The following is a 26587-nucleotide window of genomic DNA, read 5'->3' as shown; positions in this document are numbered from 1 at the left end:
GTGGAATCAGCCCACGCTGTGCAGGTATGAAATATACAGGAAGCCCGGTCGTCCCAGACCTCCCTGTCTGACACAGAGCAGCATGATTCACACACAAGACGGAGCCTTGGTGCAGCGAGAAGCAGCATGGGCAGGAAGGAAAAATCCGTACTGGGGGGCACGACCTAAATTACAAGCAGTACACTTTGGGAGGGATAAATACTCCTCTGGAGGAATCAGCAGCATCTTCACTCCAATCTAAATTGCTTTGTATCTGCAGCGAGATCTGTCATTTCTTTTATCTGCTCCCAGGGCAGCACCTGTTCGACAAGGAAGTGTCAGTAAATATGGTTCACACGCACGCACGCACGCGCGCACACACGCGCGCACACATATCCAGATCCAAAGCATAAATGCAAAAATTATAGAGTGTGTGAGACAAAACTTTACGTGTGCGACAAAAGGTGAGATGAAACTATAGGTTCTCGTCTGTGCAGGAACCCCCCGCTGTTCTAATTGCATCTCTGTAATCTGAGACCAATTAGACATTGTAATATGACAGCAAGGCTTCAATTACTACGATAGTGGAAATCCTCCTGTCTAATTATGCTCTCCTTTTAATCTTTCTCTTTCAAGATGCCTCCAAGAGACAGAGGAGGAGGAGACAAGGCGTGCACCTGCGTCGTCTGTGAATTAATAACAGCCAGTGGGAACCGTGGAACATGTCACATCCCATAACACAGAGCTTTAAGTGCCGCCACGAGAACCTAATGTCTCTCCTATACTTCCGCACATTGCAGCAGCGTCTTATCCTCATCGACGCACCACAAGATAGACCTGAAGTCAGCAGTAATAGTTTCCAATTTCATTACGGTCCCGACTGTTAGCGCGGCCATGATGACGGTCATTATCATAATAAATCAAATGCACCCATCGCATTTAATGCTGAGGCAGCGAGTTCCTTCCTTCCTGGGGTTGCAAGTGACCCCAAATGTGATGTCAGCAGCCATCAACAGGCGCTGGTATAGACGCGTGAACACGCGTAACATATTAATTAAGCATCTGCGCGGTTACCGTGGTTACAGTAGATCATATGTAAGGAAGTTTATGAGCCGTGCACAGAAACAAGGAAACGTTTGTGACCATGTCCAGGGGTAACAAACTACCACCAGCACTTAATTAACATGTTACATCTCGGAGCCTTACCGTGTCCGATGGTTGCCTAGCAACCTTATTTTGACGACAACACTCCGTGGAGTCCGCGCTCGGCCAAGACGCACCGATGGACCCCGCGTTTGACACCTTTACTGATAATTTATAATAAAACATAACTGTTATTAGGACTCGCTGCTTTCACAGTCAATAACGAACATGTTCCTATGAATCAACTACATGTTTACACACTCACAGTTAATAATTTGAACAGCCTCCAGATAATTCATACGACCTCCACTATGTGAAGTGTTGTTACTGCAGCTGCCCGCTGGGACTCATAATAAATACATTTAATGTGAGACCTCACATTGTGTGTCCCGACTGCAGCAGCCTGCAACACAACAGACTGATGCATATTTTTATTTATTTTGACAATTATTATTTATTATATATTATATTATATTATTATTATTATTATTGGTATTTCATTTTTGGTGATAAATAAAGGTTTTCAAGGAATCTCCAAGCCGTAATGCTGAATTGGTTCCACTGTTCCACTGCAGCTAATATTTGCATATCCCGCAAGTTGCTATTCTGGACACTGGTCAAATAGAAATGCTGAATCTGAGCGTTGGGATTATTGTTTTAAAGCAGGCTGTCCTCAAGCATCCGACGATGGGGGTTAAGGTTTCACAGTGTAATGAAGTGACCACCTCTTACATATTAGCGTGAGGCTGAGAGAGAAGCCATGCTCTGCAGATGCTGATTATCTAAGTTGGTGAAGCTCATTCTGGTCTCTGCTTGGAACAGAGGATCAACCAGCAGCATTGGAAAGGTTTTAACCAAGGCTTTAATCCCTGCCCTGCTGAGACGCTGCAAAAATGATAGGAAGCGCATTATGAGTGTGTGTGTGTGTGTGTGTGTGTGTGTGTGTGTGTGTGTGTGTGTGTGTGTGTGTGTGTGTGTGTGTGTGTGTGTGTGTGTGTTAATGCAAAACAACACAGGAAAAACTGATGCTGGACCATATTAGCTCTTAAATCTCACATTCAGTATCTCGACAATTCTAAACTTCACTCTCCACGGACCGGTCTGTTTTAGATGTGATGTCGGTGATAAACACAATCAGTAGTCGCGGCCGCGTATAGATGATCGATGTTGAGGTTGTCTGCTGTCAGAGCTCAGAGGAGCCATGTAGCAGCTCTGCCCGCTTCCTTCAGCACCTATTGATACAGCTACTTATTAGTATAATGAGCACCATGTTCCGTGATATAATGGCTCTGTTACAAACTTCTCGGCTGCGCATCCACCGCAGACTCTCTCTGTATCTAATCTAACACAGACTTGGGATTTTCGCCCCACGGTTCATTTATTGCTTTGTTTCCATGGGTAATATGATAACTGAAGAGTAAATTATTCACAAGTGAGTGCTGCACTCATTTTTAAGGATCTGTGATCAAAGCGTGGTCGTTTCTGTCAGCCCTCTTAATAAAAACTTGTCTGTGAGAAATGATCAAAGGCCACTGATGTGCACACATTTGTTCCACGCGCTGAGCTGAAGTCTCAAAGCCTGGTCTCCTTGTGACATGAAACTTGAAGTGGTACTTGGATGGTTTTAATGATGAACTGTAGAGCGGCAGAGATGAGTGTGCGTGAGTTCAGGGCAAACGTTCCATCAATTGATGACATGAAAATCTGTACTTATGCAGTTCCAGTTTAATTTACTTGAATCTTGATCTTGTAAAAAGAAGAAGTTGGGGCTTTTGTTGTAATATAGATGTCATACACTTCTTGCTCCATCCATCCATCCATTAGAACTCAAATGGTTCAGGCCCAAAGACACTCAAAGAATGATTTACCTTTTCTCCAGCACTACATATAGTGCATTATATACAGACAGATAAAAGATGGAATGAAGCATCATCCTGTTGTGGTTCTGGTAGTTTACTTACAAATAGCGTCATATGCTTCACAGTGTTTTTAAAAATCTGCTGAGGAATCTGACCTTTAAGCCAAAGCAATCTTGTGAAGAATCCCCTAAATCAATGCCCATTTCTTAGTGAACTCATGTTCTCCATCGCAGCTGCACAAACTCTTTCAATTCAACACATTTCACCAGGCTCTGCACATTCAAAGCACTTTCAGGAAGCGCTTCATTAGTGATAGAATTTAAAAAATAAAATGGAAAAGCTCAGCGGGAGAAACACAAAAGCTGCAACGGCCCGGTTATGGCGCCTGGCACCGCGTGAACAGGACGCGGAAGCGGAGACGCTCCCGCTGTGCCGAGCACTGACCTACGACCTGTATTTACAGACGCCAGACAGAGCCTTCGCTCCGTCAGATCAGCAGGTTAATCAAACGGCAGACAGCTATTTGGATCTGAGACGGAGGAGAATAAATTATTCACAACGGTTAGAGGCTCTTTTAAGGGGGCGGTGGGTCGAGGTGTGTGTATCGGACGGATGAAGAGGAGCTGAGGGCGCGGTTTGGTCGAGGGAGGCAGGTTCGCGTGGCGGGTGTGAGTTCAGCTATTTAATAATTATAATCAATTTACTCGAGAATCCTCTTGTTACCAGCACAATGGGCTCTCGCGGCTCCAAGTGTGACGGGTTCAAGTAGATGAGAGAAGAATTTGTTCAAGGACAAGGGCTTTTGTAAATTGCAGATCTGATAGAGAAGCAGTAATTCATGTTCCGGGGCGGCATTAACCCCAAGAGTTCGAACACAGACAAGTCAGAGCAACTCTCTGCTTGAATGTGTTCATTTTTCTAATCAAATCCAGAATGCTGCAATTACAAGCTCAAGATTTCTAAACACCAAGGACTCGTACAGCAGCCAGAAAGCCATAAAACAGAGGAAGGACCAACGAATTACAAGAGTCATTCAAATATTTTGAAATGCAAAGTACATAATGAAATAAAAGTGTGAGAGAATTCCAAGTGGACTAAAACCTCTGTTATCCAAGGTTTATTTCCCTGAGGTGCAAGTAGAATAAGAGTTTGGACATTCCTCTGGTCGGCAGTTTTCTCATCATTAGGTGATGCTGGGAAAGGCAGGAAGCACTGATCTCGTCCGGCCGATCTTTGGGCCATTGTTCATAAATCCTTCCCCTCGTGATGTCGGACTGACGGACAGGCGGCCCAAAAAGCTCTGCTGGACTCCCACAGCGATGAACCACTGAGCTTCACTGGACCTAACACAGCGGTAAGCTCTCAGCCCGCCTCCCTGTCAGTCAGTCCGCAGCCCAAACACACAACGCAGCTCCCTCATAAGACACTTGACGCATGCTAATACCTTAAAAACCGAGACAGTCTGACTCACGAGTGGCTGCTAAGAACGCATGCAGACGCCCACGCGTGTGATCTGTATGCTACTAGCAGCGGCATTACAGTGTGCATCATTTATACTCGTGACCTGGGGACGTTTCTGCGTCTTTAATAAGTCTCATGCAGCTTGAGAATATTTTGAAATCAATGAGACACTTTTTTGCAGATTCTGACTAAGATTCTGGGTGTTGCATGTATTTTATCACTAAATAGAGCAGAAGTGCATCATCATTATATTAATGCTGAATGTTGTGATCATCACACAAACGTGCTTCACAACAGGGCCACAAAAACAGTAAGGAAAATTGATGTCATTTACTTTTGAGTGGTTTTGTTGTGGTTCAGAGTTAATGAGCAGTGAGGAGGCTAATGAGCTGCTGCTTGTTAGAGCTTGAACTCTGCGTTGGGGCTTCTCGCCAGGTCCGGCTGCTGTCACGGCCACAGGACGAGGCTGCGGTTCTACAGTGCCGGCCCGGTCCTGTCGATAGCTTGTGTTTTTCAGGCTGTCAGCTCAGGACAGGGTGCAACGGGACACGGCCACAGCGCGGTCAAATGCCACAGGGGGCGAAAAACATGTCAAACTGCTGCGTCTTGGGGAGTTTCAGCAGCGTGTGAGGCACCAGTTCTGGACTTAGCTCACTGTATGTCAGTATGAAACTCTAAAGTTGAGAAGTGGAAAGATTGGATAGGTATAGGACTAGGTATACCTGGCCTATATCTATAGGTACCTATACCTATACCTGACCTATACCTATAGGTGCCTACACCTATACCTATAGGTACCTATAGGTATAGGTACCTATAGGTATAGGTACCTATACCCATATCCACATCTATAGGTACCTATACCTATACCTGACCTATAGGTAGATACTGTAGGTATAGGTACCTATACCTACAGGTACCTATACCTACAGTATCTACCTATAGGTCAGGTATAGGTATAGGTACCTATACATGTAAAAACAGACAGAAATGCAGCACTACTTTCAATCATGAAAATAATATTCAAACTCTCCAAGGTGCGTTGACTCGTGTCACCCAAATACTGAGAAATAACACGGGAAGCTAAGAACGAGAACGCAACCTTGGCACAAGAATTTCCATTACAAGCTAATCTCCGACCTGACGCGTCCAATACGGCTTCAGAGATCTGTTTCCAGTTGCATTATTGATGTTACAAATAGAACTCAGCGCTGCTGTCGGTTCAAAAGAAGAAAAGAAGGGAGAGTGACACGAATAACTACTGTTTCAATTATTTAGGCTCATCACAGTGAAATGAAGATTGTCCTGTCTGGGCTGCGTTGCTGTGAGACTGATGAGGCCCTTATGAAGGACAGGATGCATTTTAATATAACGGCCTCAGTTCCCGGCTTTGTATTAAGTCCTGGTTAAGGAGACTTTTCCTCGGCTATAGAATATGTAAAAACGCAATGAACTACCTCATTATAGGCTGATTTGACAACAAGCCCTCATCTTCTCACTTCTGATCTACAACCACGTTGAGGTTTGTAACTGTGAGTCATCAGCGTGTGGACGTATTAGGGCTGACGACTGAAACTGCAGCTGGCTTAATCCCAACACTCAACAGCGGGCACTAATCCAGCTGTGAGCTTGTTCACAGCTGGGGACCAAACCGGGGTGTGAAGCAATTCAAGGCATCGCGCTGCGTCAGGAGGGCAGCAGCTGACCCCCGTGTGCTGTGATATTATACACAAGCTCAGGCAGAAAACAACACTGCATAGATGTGGAGGACCATGTTAGATAAAGGTGACACCATCCTTTAGATGACGACCTCCCAGGATTTGAGGAAAGGGATTAATAAGGTTGGAGTAAGAGCTCTGATTTATCACCTCGTCCATCCCTCGCCACGCACCTGAGCCAATTATTACCGCGCTCGTCGCCCATTTGGCCTCTGGGACCTCGACAAGGATTTCTAGTATATCTGCACATGGACCTGATCCATCTTCTCCTCACCTCACACAGAGTTTAAAGAGCTGGACCCGGTCCCATTAGAGCCGTCCTCCGAGGGTCTGATGCGAAATGAGACAAATTCAGATGGATTCCCATCGACGCGCTGGATCTGTCCACATCTTTCAGGGACAGAGCGCCTGTCACTGCATTCATGAGAAACCACTGATTCTTTCACATTTATTCCCTTCATTTGCTGTGAATGTTTTTCAGTTTTCAGACGCGAAAGCAATTTCACGAGCGTCTCGACTACGTGTATACATCAAACTCGAATCCAAGCCGAAGGATAAGACGACCTACTGTAACGGGTCGCTCATTTCCTCACGTGGGGCCTGAGACAACGAGGGCTGAAGCGGGATTCAGTTTAAAGGCCAAAGAATGAGGCTCCGTTTCACAGCAGCGTCCCTCCAGCGTTATCGAGAGCGAGGCGCGGAGGTGTTGGCGAAGGTGGAGGGGAGCGCTGAGCTCTGAGAGCAGCGTCCTTGAGGTGGACGGGGTAGCAGCCTTCTATTGCTAATTACCACAGGGAGAGCAGGCTGCTCCCATTTAACCGCTCGAAATGCTGGGATGGCAACACGGCCACTGACACGGCCAGGAGGTAAAAACTGCATTTTCATCAGAGTAAAACATAGAAGAAGAACAATAATGGTGATGATATCCTATATTTTCATTCCTGAGAGGAAATATATTGAATGAATGAAGCTTTTTAGATGTAATGTTGATGTAGATACTACATTTTCTTTATGGAAATGCCCAATTCTGTCCAAAGGTAAAAGCCTATGATTTAGTTAGATTGTTTGTTCTATTCCTCCTGTAACCAGCTCCTGGCTATGGACTCTCTTCCAGACAGATATCAGAGTTTCGTCTGCGTCTCACATACTTTAGCCCCCAGCAAAAAAAAAAAAAAGAAAAATCACATTAGCGTTTTCCCCCAATTTCAATACTCGACTGTACGCGCTAAGAGGCACAATGGCCGACCGTCGCTGCGCACGAATCATTTCTGTCCGCCGCTCGTAACACTGCCTGCACAAAGAGGCAGGAAGGCAGTTGAAGTGTAAATCCACTTTTGCCCCGGCGTGGAGCTTCAAAGCTCGGCTCACAATGGGACGAGCGGCGCAGCAGGCTGCAGATCTCCGATTCCGTCTCTCCGTATCAGCTGAAGCCCACAGCTTTCCTAAAGCTCCACTTTGCCACGAATTAAGCCCTAATGCGACCCTTCTGTCTATTGATTTGTTAGCCGTGCATTTCCTGTCTTGCTTTGATGTCATTGTGGTGTCAGTGTATGGAAGATCCTAGATAAAATTATGGAGGGTTTTAGCTTTTAAGCCTGTTATTTCAGGGGATTATTCGGCCGCAGTTGAATTAACATTTTTATTCTTTTTTGGCCACAAACTGGATTATGTGACTCTATTTTGCAGAGGCCCCATTAAATGCCCATCTCTGATATGCTTCTGCCATGAACCCCCACCACTGCACAGGAGAGCGCCGCTGATTGGGTCTGGGGAGAGCTCTGTGTAGAGGATTTCACCAGCTTGGCCTACAAGCGCCGCAACGCTGTACAGCAAAAACGGGGCTCAGCGCCAGCGGGCTGGGCAGAATACAACCAAGTCACCAGATGTATCATTATGTATTACAGAGGACTATTCACTGAGGCTGCGGCTCCGGAGACTCAACTCCGGCTTTATTACTCCACTCACCCAAGATGATCTGAAGGTGGTTCGGTTTCTCTTGGCCCAGTGGGGCCCGACGGCAGCAAACGGGTTGGGAGCTGTGCTAGTCCAGTAAAATGAGCCTGGACGTGATCCACAGGCGCCTCCGCAATAGGAACAACAACACAGAACCCCACAAACAGAACCAACAAAAGGCAGATTAATGGTCAGGACAGCTACAACCCAGAGACCTCACCTCATTTTAGTTTGACTCCCCAACTCCTATTGACCTCTCATCCTCATGTTCTCATGATGCTGCTGTTAATTTAATTTGACGTCCAATAATGACATCACAATATCAAATACAATATATGTAAAAGGAAAGAAATAATTTTTTTTTCTGTTACAATAAAATACTAATGGAAGAAACTAATGGTCTCACTTTCAAATTAAAATACACCTTAAACAGAATGAACTTTTTTTAAAACATTCATTTGGTTATTATTTAGTGCTTTAGGCCTTCTTTATATTAAATCATATCATTCATTATAATGTATCAAAAGGAGCTACAGATTATCCACAGCCATCTGTTTTCACAATCACTTAATCAGTTCCAAGGATTCTCAAATAAAAAAGAATTATTTCTGCCATTCTGTCATTCAGTCGAACCTTTATAACATCTATAACACGTTTTTCTCCTCCAGCAAACCGACATATTTCATGATGTTATGTATCATTCAGTCTTTGTATAAACTTTGATAGAATGTAAGTGTACGTGGGAGGTGAGCGAGGAGCTGGTAACAGGAGCTGCATTTTCTGATGCCAGTTATAAAACACGAGATGTTGTGTCTGGGTCCTGCTGAGCCATTATTCCCACTCAGTTAATTAGAAACGTTCCTCCAACAAGGCTGCGGCTCCTCTTCGCTCCGTGCAGCCACACTTCTAATCTGAGCGTCTGCTCTCTAAAGAATTGCAAAGGTGGGACGGACGCGGCGTCGGGATAAACAAGCGGTGAAACGGCGGCGCGATGCCTTCGCCCGCCGGACGCCATCAATCAGCCGCCGCGCGCTACGTTAAGGCAGGCGCACTTCAACTTCATTAAAGCACCAGAAAGCAGCATTACTGATGGGAAGCCTCGCGACCTTTGATGCCTAATGGGAAGAGTGATGGACAGCTGAGCTACTTCCCCGCGTCAAGTAAATATTATGTTTTATTAGCGCCTTGATGAGCGATCGTGTAACAGCCAATAGCAAATGTGACATGCCGCATCACAAGTGTTGGAAAAAGAACTAATTGGGTTCCCAATCAATCACATGCTACCCTTCAAAGAAAGTTTGAAACATTATTGAACATATGCAGTCTGAGTTAGCTGCACGTGGGCATTTTAATGCCCGGTAAGGCTTAGGAATTACACCTACAGCTACAACTGCCAGGCAACAGCTGGAAACTCCTGAGCAGGTTTGGATGTCTTTTATTCACATCGATGCAAATTAGAGGTATTAGAACCATAATATAAAAGAAAACACACAAAAGGGGGGGAAGGGAAATGTAAAAGAGTAAGACCAGTGGAGAACAATGATGAATAGAGTCATAGTTTGCCCAGGTCACTGTTCTGCCATCACCTGGAAACAGCTGACTCCTATTTGCTGCAGTTGTGGGACCGGGCCTCGTTTTCTATTGAGCAGGTGAACTGGACGTGAGGACGACAAACCAGCTCTCCCATCGCTTTTGAAATAACATTCTTTCACACAAGAATGTTGCTAAGGTGATAAAGCAGCTGCTCCGTCCCAGTCAAACCACCAACGGCTCATTGGATCTCATTTAAAGCCCCAAACACCAGAACCGGAACACAACCATCAGCTCACGGCGCCGGTCCGAGCCTCGGCCCTCGCTGCGTGAGGGGAAAATATGACACTGTCAAAATGACCTTTCGCAGGGACGCCGCTAGTTGGCGTGTTTTATTGCTATCAACCCGAGCAAACTAAAATCTTGGCCGGCGCGCTGACATGTTGCTATTTCATATAAAGACGGTGCCGTGAAATGTCTGGTTGAGAAAGAAATATAATACAGCCAGCTGCTCTGTATCGATCCATGTAATGTCTCATAGATAAAACCCCTCATACTGGTTTATTTCACTACTCTGCCTCAGAACAATACCCAGATCAATACCAAAGCAGGAAAATAAGCGCTTCATGGATATAATGTGTAGCTATAATCGATCTCATCATGCAATATTATAAGAAAGGTCAAAGCTCACAAAGATTCAGGCTTTTTCCCAATTGTTTATTCAATACTTTTTATCATGATCATCCTCAGATGTTGGGGGTCTTCACAGCACGGTTGTTAGTTTGACTGACGCACACACAAACACGGTGCGACCTTCACGCACCATCCTGCCTCCTGAACCGCGGCCGGATGACGTCTGTCACGTCTCCAGCGCGGCTCCGCCGCCTCTCGTTCGGTGGCGGCTCATGTCGGGTCATGACGTGTGCATGATATTGATTCTGGGCTCTGTGTCCTGAATTAGACGTGCGCCCTCAGCGCCGCTACATCACCAGATGGACCCGCAGATGGACACAGCCACGTTCTATTAGTCCGTCGGCCCGGTCGGCAGCCAGCGCGCCGCGCTCCGGTCCACCGCACCTCTCGGCCCCCGAATTAGATTTTTATTTGCCTGTAAATCACGGAGTTGTTGTCATCTCGCGTTTGGGAGACAATAAAGCCGAAACACCCAGCAGGTCTCTGATTCGCACACGCCGGACCCAGATGGATCGTGTGTTGTTTCGAGGGCTTCGCTCGGGATGCTCGTTAGTGTAACTGAGCCGTGGAGTGCGTTGGGGGCTTTGAGGGGGTCGGGAGACCCCCCCCCCCCCCCCCACCCGCTGCCGGCTCTCACCCTCCACTGGGAACGACCGATGCAGCCCGGACTCAGGCTTGCAACTCAGGCTTTCAACATTTGATGCCTCAACTTCCCCGATCACCCCGATTGAGAAGCGGCCGCAGCGGCGGTTCGAGCCCGGACCTCAACCCGATAACATCTGTGATTTATCTGCTTTGTGCCACGCGGCCATAACGCAGAGCAGAGACAGCGGCCGACAGCCCCACAGCTGCTCGCGCTTTCGCCGCGGCCCGATCGGCTCAGATTACAGTAAGAGCCCCAGAGAAGATCGCAGATATGTGACCTCAACCACTCCACCAGCAAAGAGGGGCCATTATAGAGGCCATGAGCTGGAGGAGTGACAAGCACACGCATTTATATGTCCACGTGCAAAATATAACAAAAGAAAGGTAAGAACTGTATCAAATATAATAGTTTATAATGTTTAGACAGCTCTAGGTACTACAAGTCCCATGAGCCTTAGCTCTGGTGCATTAAACTATGTGCTGCAGGAAACCAAACAGGCAACAGCTAAATTACAATTTACAGTATTGTGGATTTTATGGTTTAATTAGGTTCAAGCCAAATTTAAAAGCAAATATTTGTCCTACTCAAACTAATACAATTCAAATATTTCAAGTTAAATACTCCTCATTTGTTTTGAAGGCGGCTCCAGGAGATCGCTGCTGTGTCTGTGTGTTCCCGGCTCACACACACAGGTTTCACTGACTGCCTGAGGGGAACGAACAAAGGCGTCGGCAGCGATGACAAGCTGATCAGGCTGCGAGGGGATGAAAAACACAGGAAGAGACATCAGAACACAGAAAAGACGGAGACGGAGCGTCTGATGTCTGTGTCGCACCTTTATTGTTCTCTCAGGCTCCTCTTTGCTGCGCTGCAGATCATCAGACTCCGTCAGTATCACGTATCTGCAGGACAAATTTAGAGCATCGGGGGAAACACCGCCTCTCTGATTACATCCTTTCAGACAGAGGAAAATCCTCCTCTCCGCCCGAGCGTTTCAGCGATAGCGCTGCAAAGCTCTTCTCCAGTTCTTGTGCAGCAAACACTGCTCAGAATCTGATGCGCTCGGAGTCACGGTAGTTCAAGGGTGCTGAACAAACAGCCAGGCCGCGAGATAAGATATCGTGAGGGGGCATGAAATCATCGTTGCTGATGCTCCCGTGACACTGAAGATCCCAGGAATGGCTTAGTGAAATCCCTGGAGACAGCACCGAGTCAGAATCCTGGATCTACAGCCGTAAACCCCCTTGTTTATCTGCACTATGAAGGTTTTCTTTTGTATCTCAGCTTCAAACTCAAATAAAGCACGAGAATGTACTCACACTTCATTTACTCTGCTGTGGCTGCAGCTAACGACTCCCACGGGTTAGTGCAAAGTTATGTTTTGCAGCTCAGCAGAACCACCTCATCATTTCACTGCTCTGTACTGAGCCTTTAACCTTAAGCAACCAGGGTTGAGTCAGCAACATATGAATATAGTCCAAAAATACTCACAGCTGTAATTAAATACTTAAGATGTGACAGGAAAGACTAGTTCATTTAACTTTCTTCATTCATAAAGAGCTGTTCGTGGGGGAAAGTGATCCATCTGAAAACAACTGCAGGACTTCAACGCATTAAACTGCACAGTGACTCTTCAAGCATCTGAAGCACAAGGCTGTAATGATAATAATGACGGGGCTCACGCTCGTCAGCGTGCAGCTGGCGCCAGCAGCTGCATCACAGACCCCCCCCAGCGCCGCATCCCCGTCTTCGTTGGGGAAGTGCGTTGTTCTCCCGTCCACGCGTTGTGGCTCCGGAAGCATCTTCCGCCGCCGCCGCAGGCACAACGTGCCACGACGGGGATGTTTTCACGGAGGAAAGTGCAGGTTAACAGTAAAAAGGCTGCTATAGTTTGACCTCTACTCAACAAAGGGCGGAGGTTTTGCCAATTAAATGCTCTTGGCATGTGAGGATTTGAGGACAATATCTTTACGCTTCCTCCCCTCTGGCATTTCACACCAAAACACCCCTCCAAACCCATTGATCTGAGCTCGCAGGGGAGACTTTCCGGAACCTGCTTTCCAATTACTCGCATAGGCTTATTCCTCGGACGCAGTCTGAGGGGAAGACTGCTAGTCTTGACAGAGGAGCTCGGTGGAGCTAAATTTGTGGGCAGGCTGGGAGAGCTGCCAGCTCGCGAACATCATGACGGCGCTGCACTCAGAGAGGCAGATTTACCGTCCACGGGCCTCCTGTCTGCGCTGACTGACTGAAGACCCTGCTCACCCAACAAAAACACTGTCACAGATAGCTCAGCCAGCCATGAAATTGATTTTGTATTAACAAACAAGGGGATGTGTTTCCCCCGTGCTGTTAATCAAAGCATTTCAAGGAATGAGCGAAAGATGAGAGTAAAATCATTAACTTCCAGCGGTAAATCAGGTCCAGTGCCAACCTGTTGTCCCATTAACCCTGAAACCTGTTCAATAGCTAATTAAGGCAATTACTCCAGGCATGACATGCCAGTTAATCACGAATGACTAGCCCATTTATAGTGGTGGCTTCATTATCATTGGCAGCACACGCGCACACACACACACATAGAGAAATTCCTGGAAATAACCGTTGGCCTGTCTCACCAACACCAATCTGTTTATTGGGCTATTACCAGAATTGGTGGCAGGTTATGGGCTCAGACGTGTGCTGACTGTGATCTGCGTCAGGGTGCGATATTGACTTGGTGTTTTTCATATTTCTAATTATTTCACGCTCAATTGTTGACAGGTGAAGGATGAAAGGAAGCGACTAGAGACGATAATTTACAGGCAGCCAAGACATGTGGGCGGGGGCGTTCATGGTCAGTAGCTCAACCCCTGCACCGCCAGGGATTGTTTCAATGTCAATGAATGCATCGCGCCGCAGAGCGAGGCCCTGCAGTAAACCGGCGGTCCGTCCATGACGTCCTCCACCTCCTGCTGTGTGTCAGATGAGATTGGCTCCAGTGCCCCTGTGCATCTCTAACTGTAACCTGCACCTATGATGTCTGCGCTGACTTCCTAATGCTCACAATAACAGCGTTCATCATACAAAGGCCTAAGATTTGTCTTAAATAGACTTTTATTTTGACGGATGACCTCCCGCACGCTCGCTAACTTCATGCGCGTGTGGAGGAAAGGTCCGATTAGCGACTGCTGCATGTACGCGGCGTCTGTCTGGAGCTGTCCGAGGTGCTGAACAAGACTTCACTCACTCTCTAACTGTGTGATCAGTGTGCCCTGACACCTCCCCTGTCAGCAGTTCCCGTCCCACTTGAGGGACTGACAGCAGCAGCGCTCGGGGAGGCCTTTGTAGTGAACTGTCCTGAGAGGGAGTATTGATTTTCCTGTTTGTCTCCCCTGACTGTGGCAAGGTGAAGGCCCGCTGCAATAACTCCCCCAGCTCCGCGGCCCCGCTCCTCTCAGCTCTCCTCTCCAGCCTCCGAGGACCACTAATGCCATAACGCTGTTTCTATATGTGCCGGACGTCTGCTGCATCGGCGCTGGTCCGACGCCCGCTCGTCCTTATGCTGTTAAATGTCACTCTCTCCCCTCCACTGCACATCAATAAGTGGTGCTGGCACTGCAGGACGCTCTTCTTGGTGCTACTATTTCCATTTGCACACATGAATACAAATTGACCAACCAATCTTGTAAAGATGAGGGGAATTTGGTTTTATACTGTTGCACTGAACGCTGGACGAGGGTGAAAAGCTGCGCTGCATATTTCCCCGTAGCTCCTGTATTAAAAAAAAAACCCCAAAGCTGCAGGAAGGCCTTTGACTTTGATCTACCTTCACCAGACAACACAGCAGATAAGTTTATTGCTGTGATTGCAAGTGTGGCGTGTTAATTAAAAACAGCGGTGGTTGCTGGCGCTCAGACGCTGTTTGTCTTCTTGATGTGACAAAACACAGCCGCTCGTCAAAGCCACAGATAAACAGGCATCTGTTTGCTCTAAGTTATCAAACGCCAGAGCAAAGGTCCTGCGGGAGCGCGGCTCTGTGCCTCTACTTTAAAACAATTACAGCAGGAGACAGACGCCGCACCTCGCTCGGCCGCACTTCACGCGGACGTAAATGTCAGACTGATGCATCCTGCGCCGGGGAACACTTGCAGCGCTCAATGTACTGTATATCAGCATCCGCAAGCAACGAGTGATTAGATGCAAAGGGAACAATGGGCTGGAAGTCACTGCAATTAACGGACTGAGGGGAAAATCAATTAACTTTAGAGATGGAGGAGGAGCAGCCTCCTCATCAAATCACAGTCATGGAACCAAAGGTGAAGGCGTGAGCATCAAACACAACAGTCTCCAGTTCCTAAAATTAGACCTTGCATCCTAATTGAAGGCTTAATATTTCTTCGACAATTGGAGCTTTTAGGAGATAATGAGCTTTTACTTTGGCTTTTAAAAGCAAAATAACAGCCCCGCTATGAGAGGCCTGGTATTTCACAGCCTTTAAACACGACCCCCCGCTGGGAGAACCATTATCCTAGTTAGAGAGTGTGTGAGTGCAGCATGTGCACGAGCGTCCTGGGGGTCAATAATCAGAAAGTCTGAAGGGGCGACGGTGGGGGAGAGTTTAGAAAGTCGCTGTACTGCACCGCCCGCAAGAGTGACTCTACGATGCATAATTGGACTAAAGAGGAAAGAGCTTTTCTCACAAAACACTGCAGCGTCATGTGGTGAGACGAGGACGCGAGGCCACATTCTGGGTTTGTACTGTTCACAGTTTCAAACTGTGATTATCAAAGATATCATGTGATGGATTTCGCCGCCTCAGGAGCTGAAAAACGACCTCAACCGGCATTTCGCTGAGCTGAATGCTCAGACTTGTGCTTGCGCGGCGCACCTGCTGTGAGACACACGAATGTGACACCGGATCACGTAAAAATAAAGTTCAAAAGAAAAAAACGCCTAAAAGGATTTCCAGGGATTTCAAACCCCGCTTTTTCTCTCACTTCCTTGCCCCTTAGTTTTGCTTCGGAACGTCCCTCTGTTATAGAAAATGGATGTGGTAGTCCTCAACAGTGCTGCTTTCCCTGGACCTGGATGGATTGCATGTAAGCGTTGAGATTGGTTTCAGTGTTCCCCTGTGGACCCAAGCCTTTGGTGTTTGGTGATAAATGCCTCCTGTGTGGTAATACAGTGTGATTAACGGACACGGCCCGGAGCCCGATACCTCCTCTCCTTCCTCACCGCGCCTGAATCAATCATCTGCATGGAAATGCCACAGACTTGGGCTGGAACAGCTGCTCGGAGCTCAGTCCCCGCTTTGCTCGCGTTAGGAGAGCGGAGACGGCTGCAGGAGACAGTAAATACAAACTGTTTGCTCACGCCTGCGTTCAGAATGTTCAATCTACGTCATCTAGAGTTTGAAAAGGCCATTATGCTCATGTAATTCATAGCTTAAATTAAAGTGTTAAAATTGGTGAAGTCAATTATGGAAACACAATTACCCTGCACCAATTTCCTGCCAACTGTATTCATTTTCTTTTGATTTCATGAGTCCATAAAAAACAGAACAGTGATATTTAACAAAATAAATATTTCGCTTTTGGTTGGTTTGTCCTTTCGTCATGATACTTCGCCGCTCATCAGATAGTCACAATGCTTCCTCTCGTGAACCATCCACACAATGAATACATCCCGCCCCTTCTCCACGCCGCGGTGACCCTACGGGCTGAATTTAAAGGCGTAACTTGACACGCGGCTCCTCGCCGAGCGCCGTATGTGATCGGATTTGAGATTAACGCCGACATAAAAAAAAAAAAAAACGGCTGCGGCAGCAGTTTTACCAATGGGCTGAGAAAACATATCATCGGAGGAGAGATTATGGCAGTAGCATAAGCAGTCAAATCAATCCCTGAGTATTTCTGTGCAAGTCGATAAAGGAGCCAGGTTGGGCCCATTAGTCATGTTGGCATCTTGCATTGCTTTCCCAGCCCTGAAACAATCCTGCAACATCTCTGCATGTGGCTGCGAACGCTCTCCACGTACAGGCCTTTTATATAGTGGCTTTAAAGGGATGCAAGAGCTCCAATCAGTTCTAATTTATGTCTCATTACATTAATAGGTTTAACAAACATATGTGCACGAAGCATTTCAGATCGTTTCCCTTTCTGTCATGTATTACGCTTCACAGACAGGTTTAAAGGAAATAAAAGTCCCAAACATGAGACGAGAGCCTCGCACCGAATGATGAATGAAGCAAAGTCCGCTCCGCCTTCACTGAATGGAGACCGATGAGAAGTTAACTGATCCCGGGATTTGCGGGTGGGATTTAAGGCTCTGTTGTGCAGTGGTCGGTCCCGCGTGGGGCGTCGGCTTCCTATGATGAGCTCGATGTGCTGTATCACAACACGTGCTGGGACGTGGTGCTATTTGTTCCACACCAGCACCCTGCAACGCCGCAAGATGTTACAGCTGCACTGTTGTTAGGACAGGTTTCCAATACACGAGCATTACACTGTGGCCTGGGAGCCCATTTATACTGTAATACTGTTGGTGGGTGTGGGCAGGGATTGATCTGAAGGGGGAAATCGTTTTGCTGCGTGAAATGAACTACTGTTCAGTCGGAATAACGCAAAAAGCACAACATCTGATGCTTTCTGCTGATAAATACACGCAGGTTTGTTTCAGCTTGGAACCATTAGGGGCTATTAGCTCACATGTTATTAATATCTAATAATTGTGAGACATTCATGAACAAGTATGAGGCCGTAATCATGTACACGGCAGATCAAATACCTATAATCATATTGCTAAATAAAACAGGAACAGGCACCTATTTATAAATGCAGGAACTGAAGAGGCAATCTGGACGGCAATCTGTTCTGTGAGATTATTCAAATCTCCCTCACAGCAAGTCTGACTGATGCCACAGCGCAGGGAGGACACCGGCAGCAGAGATCCCATTGATTGAACGTATTTTATACTGTAGGTTGAAATATGTATCTTAAATACCTAAACTGGATTTAGGGTATTCGGAAACGCGCCGCTTAGATCTGGGCTCGTTCCCACAAATCATCCGCCAGCTCCAACCATTAGTGCGTCGCCGGAGCAGAAGACGCTGGATCAGATGAGTCCACGTGAAGGTGACTCCACCTGTGCTTACATTAAAAAGTGTGCCACGTGCTCCGTCAGCCGCTGAATCCAAATTGGGGAACAGCCTCCCCACAGTATAACTCACCTGTCACCAGCCCGCCCCAGAAAAGGACAGATGACCTTTCTGCAGGCTGTTATAATAAATCATCTCCAGATGTGGTTATTTCTGGCACGGCCTCCGCGTCAGACCTTACAGGTATCAATTGAGAAATAACACGGTGAGATACTGCAGCTACGCTGGTATTTTCCACGGCGGCGTTGGATATGTCAGTCTGTCGAGTAAAGAAGCGTGGATGTCTCACACACACACACACACACACACACACACACACACACACACACACACACACACACACACACACACACACACTATACAGCTCACATTAGTGTGGAATCTCACCAGTTTCTCTTTTTCCACACAACATAAGCTCACAGCTACTTCACAGCAAAAAATGACCAATTTAAAGTAAAAAAAAATCTTCAGTAAAATGACCTTTTTCATGTGCGTTGTTCACTGAGCAGAACTAGAACATTTCTTTCCCAGATAAACTGTGAAACTGAGCCAAAGTTAATTGCTCCACAGATAGCGTTTGTGCAGCTCAGCCAAAAACAGGCCGCATGGGCGCATTAACCATAGAATCCCTGAATGGCTGCACCAGCTGACTCATTCGCATTACGCTGATGACTACATTTAAAGCAGATCAGCGCGAGGTGCTCTGCTCCTCGGTTCGTTTTACTTGCATCCAGGGTGTGATCTCACGCTGAACAGAAGCGGAGCTGAGAAGCAGGGGGTTCAGAAATACAGGCGTTCTTTAATATGTGATGGCTGATGAGAATGAGACGTTTCCTCATATTAATCACAACTTTTAAAAATATGAAATAAGCTTGCAGCGTATATTTATGATTCCATCCTCTGGCGGGTGGAGTTCTTTTTCTGGACACCAACCCTTCCAAGCTGCCACTTGACCTGATGTCGGCCCTTAATCACGCTATAAAGGCTCAATCAGACGATTGGAGATTCATATTTGCCGGAGCAGCAAGTATTTGACAGCAGCATCAGAGCAACGCTGGCGAGCCGCGCGGCTTTCATTACCTAGAGTGGTTTTTAGTGGGAGACAGCGAGCTCCATCCACGCTACATCTCCACGAGCACCAAGCCAAATGGGCAATGACGAATAGCAACTCATACACATGCAAAGCTTTTTCCATATGCTGATGCTGCAGTGGCAGGAGCTCCCTGTCTGAAGCATCATGTCTCCAACAGCAGATTTCTGCGTAGAACTGGGTCACTAGTCCCCAAGCAAATATAAAAGACACATGACATGAAATATATAGAAATATGCTGCATGTTAGGTCATCAATACTGTAAGAATGACCTAAAACCGCATCTAAATGCTTGACTATTAGATAAACAACTGCATAAAAATAGGTCTATTAAAAAAATTCATTTGACTAAAGAGGAATTTCTCCCTGACAGCATGTTTTATTCACGGTCCAGTTTTCCCATGCGTTTTAAAGGCTCTATGCAAGAATAAGTCCAGACATGCTTGAAAGGCGTAACTTCCTGTTTGATGCCCAGTTTGTTTACAACCACTTAAACAGGTGGTGTGAACCATTCTGAATTCTAATTATCCCAGTATCAATGGAGGCAGTGTGGCCGAGGGCAGTGCCCTCAAAGGTTGCAATGGGCCCTTAAAGCAGAAGTGGTAATCAAGTATTATTGTTTAAGGCTTAACAAGTCCAAGAAAGTGAAATAACATCACTAATAAATGACAATGAGAAAGTTTGAGACTAATTAAAATACTACATTTTCAGTCGGCTCATTATTTTGAAAATAAATCCTGGACTTTACTTGAAAAGTCTTGCACTGAGTAAAATGTACTTTATTAGCGCTGGCTGTTTAATCTGTCACAGTCTACTTTCATTCTCACCTAAACACTTGTTTCATTTTCCTCGTCATGATGGTTCTTGACATATGCTGCCTCACTTTCTGTTGCACTAACACTTAATTATCAAACCAACTGGATTAGCGCTCAGACCTGCCAGCGATGACGCCTTGAATTAATGACATGTGAAAAGCAATCTCCGTGCCCTGGAAGTCCACGGCCTGCAAGGGCACGCTCTGCTCCACCTATAATAAACATCCCATCATTGGGATGAGCACTTTGTCTCCTACAGCTAAAGATATGACCGGAACCGTAAATCTGTTCAACTTTCCTCCATCAGGTTCATCTCTGTCCACAGGGCAGCCATTATCCTGGTGCTTCGCTGCCTCTCATTAAAGTTGGGCAATTTCACTTCTGACTAAGCAAAAGGCTCCTGAGCACAGAGAAAAAGTCCAAGTGTGTGAGAGAGCAACAAATGGATGGGAGCTGCTGTTGTCTCTGTTACAACAATATGTCTATGGTTTAAAGCACAGATGGAATATTTTAATAAAACAGTGTGCAACAAAACAAACCACTTAACCTCTGCAAACTGCATCCTCAGCCGTTACTGCACAGGGTTCCTAATATGAGATGCGCGGAGTCAAAGCGACAGGATGCTGAGCTACATCAGTGTTGGCAAAATGTAAAAGGCAACCGCCGTCTCCATTCAAGTACATTCAGGGTCAAGTGGGTAACGACGCTCTCCCACATCCTGGATGAGGAAGATGCCAAGCACTTTTACAGTACAGTAGATCTTCTGAACAGGTACCAGGGCGAGAGGCGAACAGGGCAATGAGCAGAGAGCTGTGAGCGCTAATGACCAGGCAGTAATTGCAGTTCTCTCTGCATCACTTACTATTAATGAAATGTGACGCGCGCTGTGATTCAGCTAAGCGTTAGGGTATGCCATCAGTGTACCATGTAAGTAATAACAGTCTATTACTGCTGAGGGAGGATTGTGCAGGAATGAAGGTGAATACATTATTCAGACGACAGAATGAATCTGCAGCACCACCGAATAAATAGCTTCATATTCTTGAACGATAATAAGAATGATCTTAGCTCACGTCACAAATACTGTATATAAAAAAGTCAAGACAAACACCCAAATCCCTGGTTATTGTTATAAAGGGTTATATCATTGTAAGTAAGAACAAAAGTTGACTTTTACAGTTCTTGTATGAAGGATACAAAACCTGGAAGACACAATTTTATGTTCCCAAAACATAAAAAGGACACTGTGATCTCTACATCCAGAATGAGATAATACATACAGTAATATGCACATTCCTCCTCTGTGTTTCATCAAAGGAGAGCTCTGAGAAGCTCGACTTAGCTTGTATTAAAACTCTGAACTGACCATTTATTATGCATAAGCAACGCGAAAGTCCCTAACGATGGTTTTATAATAATGCATGAAATTAATGATCAAAAGTAGGACAGCATTCCGCTTAAATTGTTTATTCAGGCGTTGCGTAAGGCCGCGCGTGCGTCACTTCTCAGGGCGCAGACCAGCAGCAGCAGCAGCGTGCGGCCGCGATCAGGTGAGGTGTACAATGTGATCCAACCCATTAATATTATACATCATACCACAGAGAAGGGGGTGCAAAGACTGAACCAGGTTAATTCACACATTCGACCGTTCAAGCTTCTTCTGCCGCAGCTTTGCACAAAGGAAGAGCGACTGTCCAGAACACAAGTGAATGAAAACCCAATTCAAGTAGAGGCTCACTGTCCTACTTCTGATCATTGATTTTTGCCTGTGAGGATTCAACCGTCAACAAACAGCTGACAAAACTGGCTTTTACAGTGTCTGCTTGTGTTTTGTCAGATATTTTATCATTTCAGTGAGAAATACTGAACATTGTGGCCCTCTTCTGAAGATGGTTTACATGCCCATGTGGATGCTTAATTCCATTACATCGATCATAAAATTGTGCACCCATAGAGCAAGTCCATTGTTAAAAAAATAAATAAAGAACAAGCTGCCTGTCTGAAATTCAAACTGGTCTCTCCTCCCATTAACCTCCATAGTATGACCTGGACCGGTCAAGAACAGGTGACATGCACTGCTCTTAAAGACGCATTACAGGTGGGAAAGGCAGCAGAGAGTCATCACCTACAACACACAGATGGCAGCAGAGGCCTCCAGGGGCTCTGGATAAAAAGAACAGGGCTGTGACCACTAGCTAAGGCTGAGGCCTCAGCTGGGTCACCAGCGTGAGAGTATATGGTGTCAGCCCTGAAAAGGAAAAGGACCAGTTCTACTGTAGCTGGTCATAAAAACTATACAATATTAATAAATAAATAATTAATTAATGCATGTGTTTTATTCATCATGCTGTAATCATCGTTTACTGGCATTGGCTTATATACAGACATTAATGGATGAAAAGCCAACTTGAATCTAATATAGAGACTTATTTAATGTGTCAGATTATATGTCTAATAATAATCAAATTTCCACGCGTACCGATAAAACTGCTGTGTTGGAATCTTAGGAGCAGATGTTCTAAGTGTGATAGAAAATAATTCACTAAATAAGCTCATTTTCATGTACAACCCATTACTACATGTGCGAGTACCTCTCTTATGCATTAGCACAGGTACCTTTTGAGAACTGGCTCCTTGTTCTGTGACCCAGTGTCATATTGCATCTATCTGTCAGAGTTATTCCAGGCCAAGCACTCGTACAATGAAGTATTACATTTAGAAATAATTTTAACAGCCGTCCTCAGCACTGGACTCTGAAATCACCTGAGAAGAAAACAACTCACTCAACAGGTCGTGTTCGCCCGGCGATGGTGAAACCTCGGCACTCTCCACAAAAGAACTCAGGAGCACAGCACTCTGAGGTATGTTTCTCCAGAAAGCCGCGGCACGGCGCCGGCTCGCCTGCTCCACTTCCCCCCTGACTGACAGCACACTCCAGAGGAGCCGCGCTGCAGGACACGCACGCTGATCCGGCCCGACACGCCTGACCTTTCCTGGGAAGCAGGACCGGTTCACCGTGTGGAGGCTGAAAAGGCCATATGACGCCGGGCAGCACCATCAACACCCCCCTCGCTGCCATCTCAGGAGCTGGCAAGGTGAACGCCAGCCACTCAATCTGAGAGGCTCTCAGCCGCAGAACAAGGGCACGGCATCTGAAGCTGGCACTGACAGAAGACTGGAATTCTTAAACGCACCCTTGGGGAGGCGAAGATGTTTGGAACAAGTAGATTACTGCGTCTTAATTATGTACTTTACCATGCAAGTTTGTGCTCTGCTTTGACCCCATTCCATTATAGATATGTTAATTAAGACAATGTTTATATACATACTGATTATGAAGGTAGAATCTACATAAAGCCATTAGTCGCTTCACATAGTGGCTGCACTGTGAGCGGAGGATGCTTGGTGGGGGGTGGGGGGTGGGGGGGGGTCTAACAACAGCCTCAGAATAGATGCTACGAGGGGCCACTGAAGAACAAGGGGTGAGTGGAGTGTGAGTGCAGAATAGATGCTGCCGCCGTGAAATGAAGCGCTGTCGCAGCTTCGAGCACTTTCCTGGATAACGGAAACACTTGGCCCCGTGGAAATAAATCATGCGCGCAAATACTGTGATGCTGTTGCAACGCAGAAAAGCAAGCTGGTGGAATGGTGAAACCGTTTGGCCCAGTCCTGTGCTCGGTGTGTTTGTGTCTCATCTTTAAGGACACGTTGCAACTATTCAGTGCTCAGTATGTGATTTAAATGAACAGCTTACTATAATAAAAGCAACTCTATTGCTCTCACACTGCACTAACAACACACGCTTCGACTTTGCTAAGTGAAAAAGACCCCAACACATATTGCTCATGCTGTGACAACTTCATTACCACGCGCACATTTTATTATTGCACAGCATCTCAGTGCATGAACCAATTATGCTGCAAATGTATTTCTTAAATGCTTTTACTGAATGGAAACAACTGGAGAAATAATGTTTTTAAAATGAACCGCCTGTGCTTCATCTAAGACTCCATCAAGCAAACAAACGTCTCGGGACGATTTCAACATTTCGACTGAAGGGGGAGAATTGGTTCTGCAAGACAAAAGAGCCCCGTTAGTGCAGAGGAACTTTACAACAACCCCAGGACAAGGATGCAGGAGGAGAAGCATGCTGAATTACAGTTATGTGACTCTGAGCTTTACTACTGTATATAGAGCCCTGTGCATGCAGGGGGAGACAGCCAGGACTCATCCCACACGGCCAGTCTATCCCTGCTGCTCAAAACCGCAGACAAATTGAGAAGATCCTAATGAATTTTGCAGCTGACTCGCGCGCGCGCGCACGCCGAGACGCAGACGCGCGCGGACTCGAGCGTGTACCTTTTATTCCGCTGCGCCTCCTTCTTGTCCATGAGGACGGGAACACAGTTCGTTAGCTCGGTCCAGTCGGCGTGCAGTCCGCAGCTCCAGCCCGTCGAGAACCGGGAGAAGAGCCAGGACTCCTCCTTCCCCGGCCGGTGGCACGTGCATTTCTTCTGGCCCGGCTTGCAGTCGCACGGCTGCTCCAAGCGAATATTCCTCACCAGGTGCCGGCCGAAAGTGGTGCCGCCGGTTTTCTGGATGTGCAGAAACACTATCACGTCGTCCGCTTTGATGTTGAACTCCACGTGTCGGTCGAGGTCTCTTTCCGTGAAGTTGAATTTGGAGGGCAGCTTCGGGGGGGTGTCGTCGTCCAGGTCTTGATCCCTGTAGAAGTCATCGCTTTCCTGGTACTGGGTGGAAAGGAGGCTCACCCCCCTCAGTTTCTCCCCAGTCTTAAAGTGGCACGAATTGCTGCCAGCGGGACAAATGTACTGGTAACCTATCATAACAAAAAGCACAGCTAAAACAGGGACCAAGATGAGCTTGCTGGATCTATCATCCATCATAGCGCGACCGTGTCTTCATTCCATTACCGTGAATAAAAAGTGGCACCCATGGGTTCTTCGGAGATCAATGTTCTTCCATGTCCCTGACGCACTAAAGGTGATTATTTAGGTGCCACATGTTGATCAGATAACACCCCCCCAGAGACGCATAATGTGCAAGAAAGGACAAGTCCACCCTTTGGTTTCTAAAGTACTGCACGCCGTCTGCACTGCGCTGGAAATGCTGTCCAAAGACACAAGTCATGGTATTAAAATGTGCGTCTGTCCAACTTCTGCAGCCGGCGTCCAGCTGCATCCGCGCGGACGACTCCCATGCTCCGGTGTTAAGTTGAAACTGAGGCGATCGAGGAGGAGAGTTGTTGGCTTTGTTCTTGAAGCGTTTACTTCATGCCGATCCGAGTCTCGGTCGCAGTCCGGCTCATTTCGGCGACAGACCTCCCGCTGAACGGCTCGGGCTGAGCGTCTGGATCCGCCGGCAGCATCCTCTACAGCATCCTCCACGGGCTGAGGCGGGCGGACTGACTGGCTGCGCTGAAACACTGCCGTTGAGTGGATGCAGCTGCATCCGAGCCCACAAATATGCGAACGTTATGCTCTCGTCGTGGTTGGGCTGGGAAAGCGCTCCATCCCATCCCGTCCATCCCATAATATAGTTTTGACACCATGAAAAGACAGAACCCCGCCAGAAAACGGAATTGAGAGAACGTGGAGATTTGTCCGCATATAGACAAAAATAATTAAATTAACTTTCTGAAGCGCGTTTATTCGAGTGTTTCCATTATTGTTGAAGTGATATTACTATTTTTGGGCTCAATGTTTCAAGATAGACTGTAACATAAATTCATCATTTACTCAAAAGCAGGTGAAGTAAGGAAAAGTATAATATGCGATCAGTCACTCATTCAGGAACTATTTAGCAATAATTCAAATGAATAGTTTGCATTTAATAATAAGTAACACTTTGGAACACATCGCTGAATTCTAAACATCTGCAAAAGCAAGTTTAGTAATCCAATTTAGTAAGTAATAATAACTATAAACAAATGTCTGAAGACTCTTAATCACCAGCCTGCACTTGGTTGTTGATGCAAAATTCATGAACTATTTGTCATATGCACTATTTGTACTACAAGACAGCTATTTTATATAAGCAAATTAGTTTTCAATAAACCGGGCAGATGTTATTGGATTAAACTTTTAATTGATTACTTTCAAAAACTGGTTGAAAACACGATCTTCTAATCATACCAGAAAACTAGGGTTACAATTTCATAATTTAAGTTCGAAGAGCATTATAAAAACACGAACATTTAATGAGAAAAATACGCTTCACGTGTCAAATCCCGTCCTAGAGACGGGTTTTGATGTATTCTTGCTTCATGTGGCATAAATGCATTTCTATGACATCAATAGTAGATCATTTGATTATTTTATTCTAAAATCACAAGTGTTAAAAGTCTAACTTGTTTTTTATAACAGCTGATTATAGAGCATCTTTGAGCTGTGTTTGCGCTACTGTCTCCGCTAAATGAATGAAACACGCTGCGGTGTTTGAGCTCCAGCGTCTGCCTCTTTAGGTGTCCACCGCTGTGCCAGAACAAAATTCTACTTTACAGCCAGGTTTTATTCAATTTCCACTCATTTTCTGTCTTCGT

At 46.2% G+C, this 26587-nt stretch overlaps 1 protein-coding gene across 1 annotated transcript in view; it reads right to left on the bottom strand.

Moving 5' to 3' along the window:
• The window catches only part of hs6st3b (heparan sulfate 6-O-sulfotransferase 3b), a 31818-nt gene extending 6191 nt beyond the window's left edge, over window positions 1-25627 (bottom strand). The window contains exon 1 of the mRNA XM_029136136.3: window positions 24385-25627. Within this exon, the coding sequence (XP_028991969.1) occupies window positions 24385-24932 (548 nt within the window). The 5' untranslated portion in view covers window positions 24933-25627. The remainder of the gene's footprint in view (window positions 1-24384) is intronic.
• Window positions 25628-26587: the final 960 nt, after the last annotated feature.

Source organism: Betta splendens, chromosome 21 (assembly GCF_900634795.4).
Source record: "Betta splendens chromosome 21, fBetSpl5.4, whole genome shotgun sequence".
In the NCBI taxonomy this organism is placed as follows: domain Eukaryota; kingdom Metazoa; phylum Chordata; class Actinopteri; order Anabantiformes; family Osphronemidae; genus Betta; species Betta splendens.
Note: the sequence above shows the minus strand (reverse complement) of the source record. Positions and strands in the feature narration are given on the sequence as shown.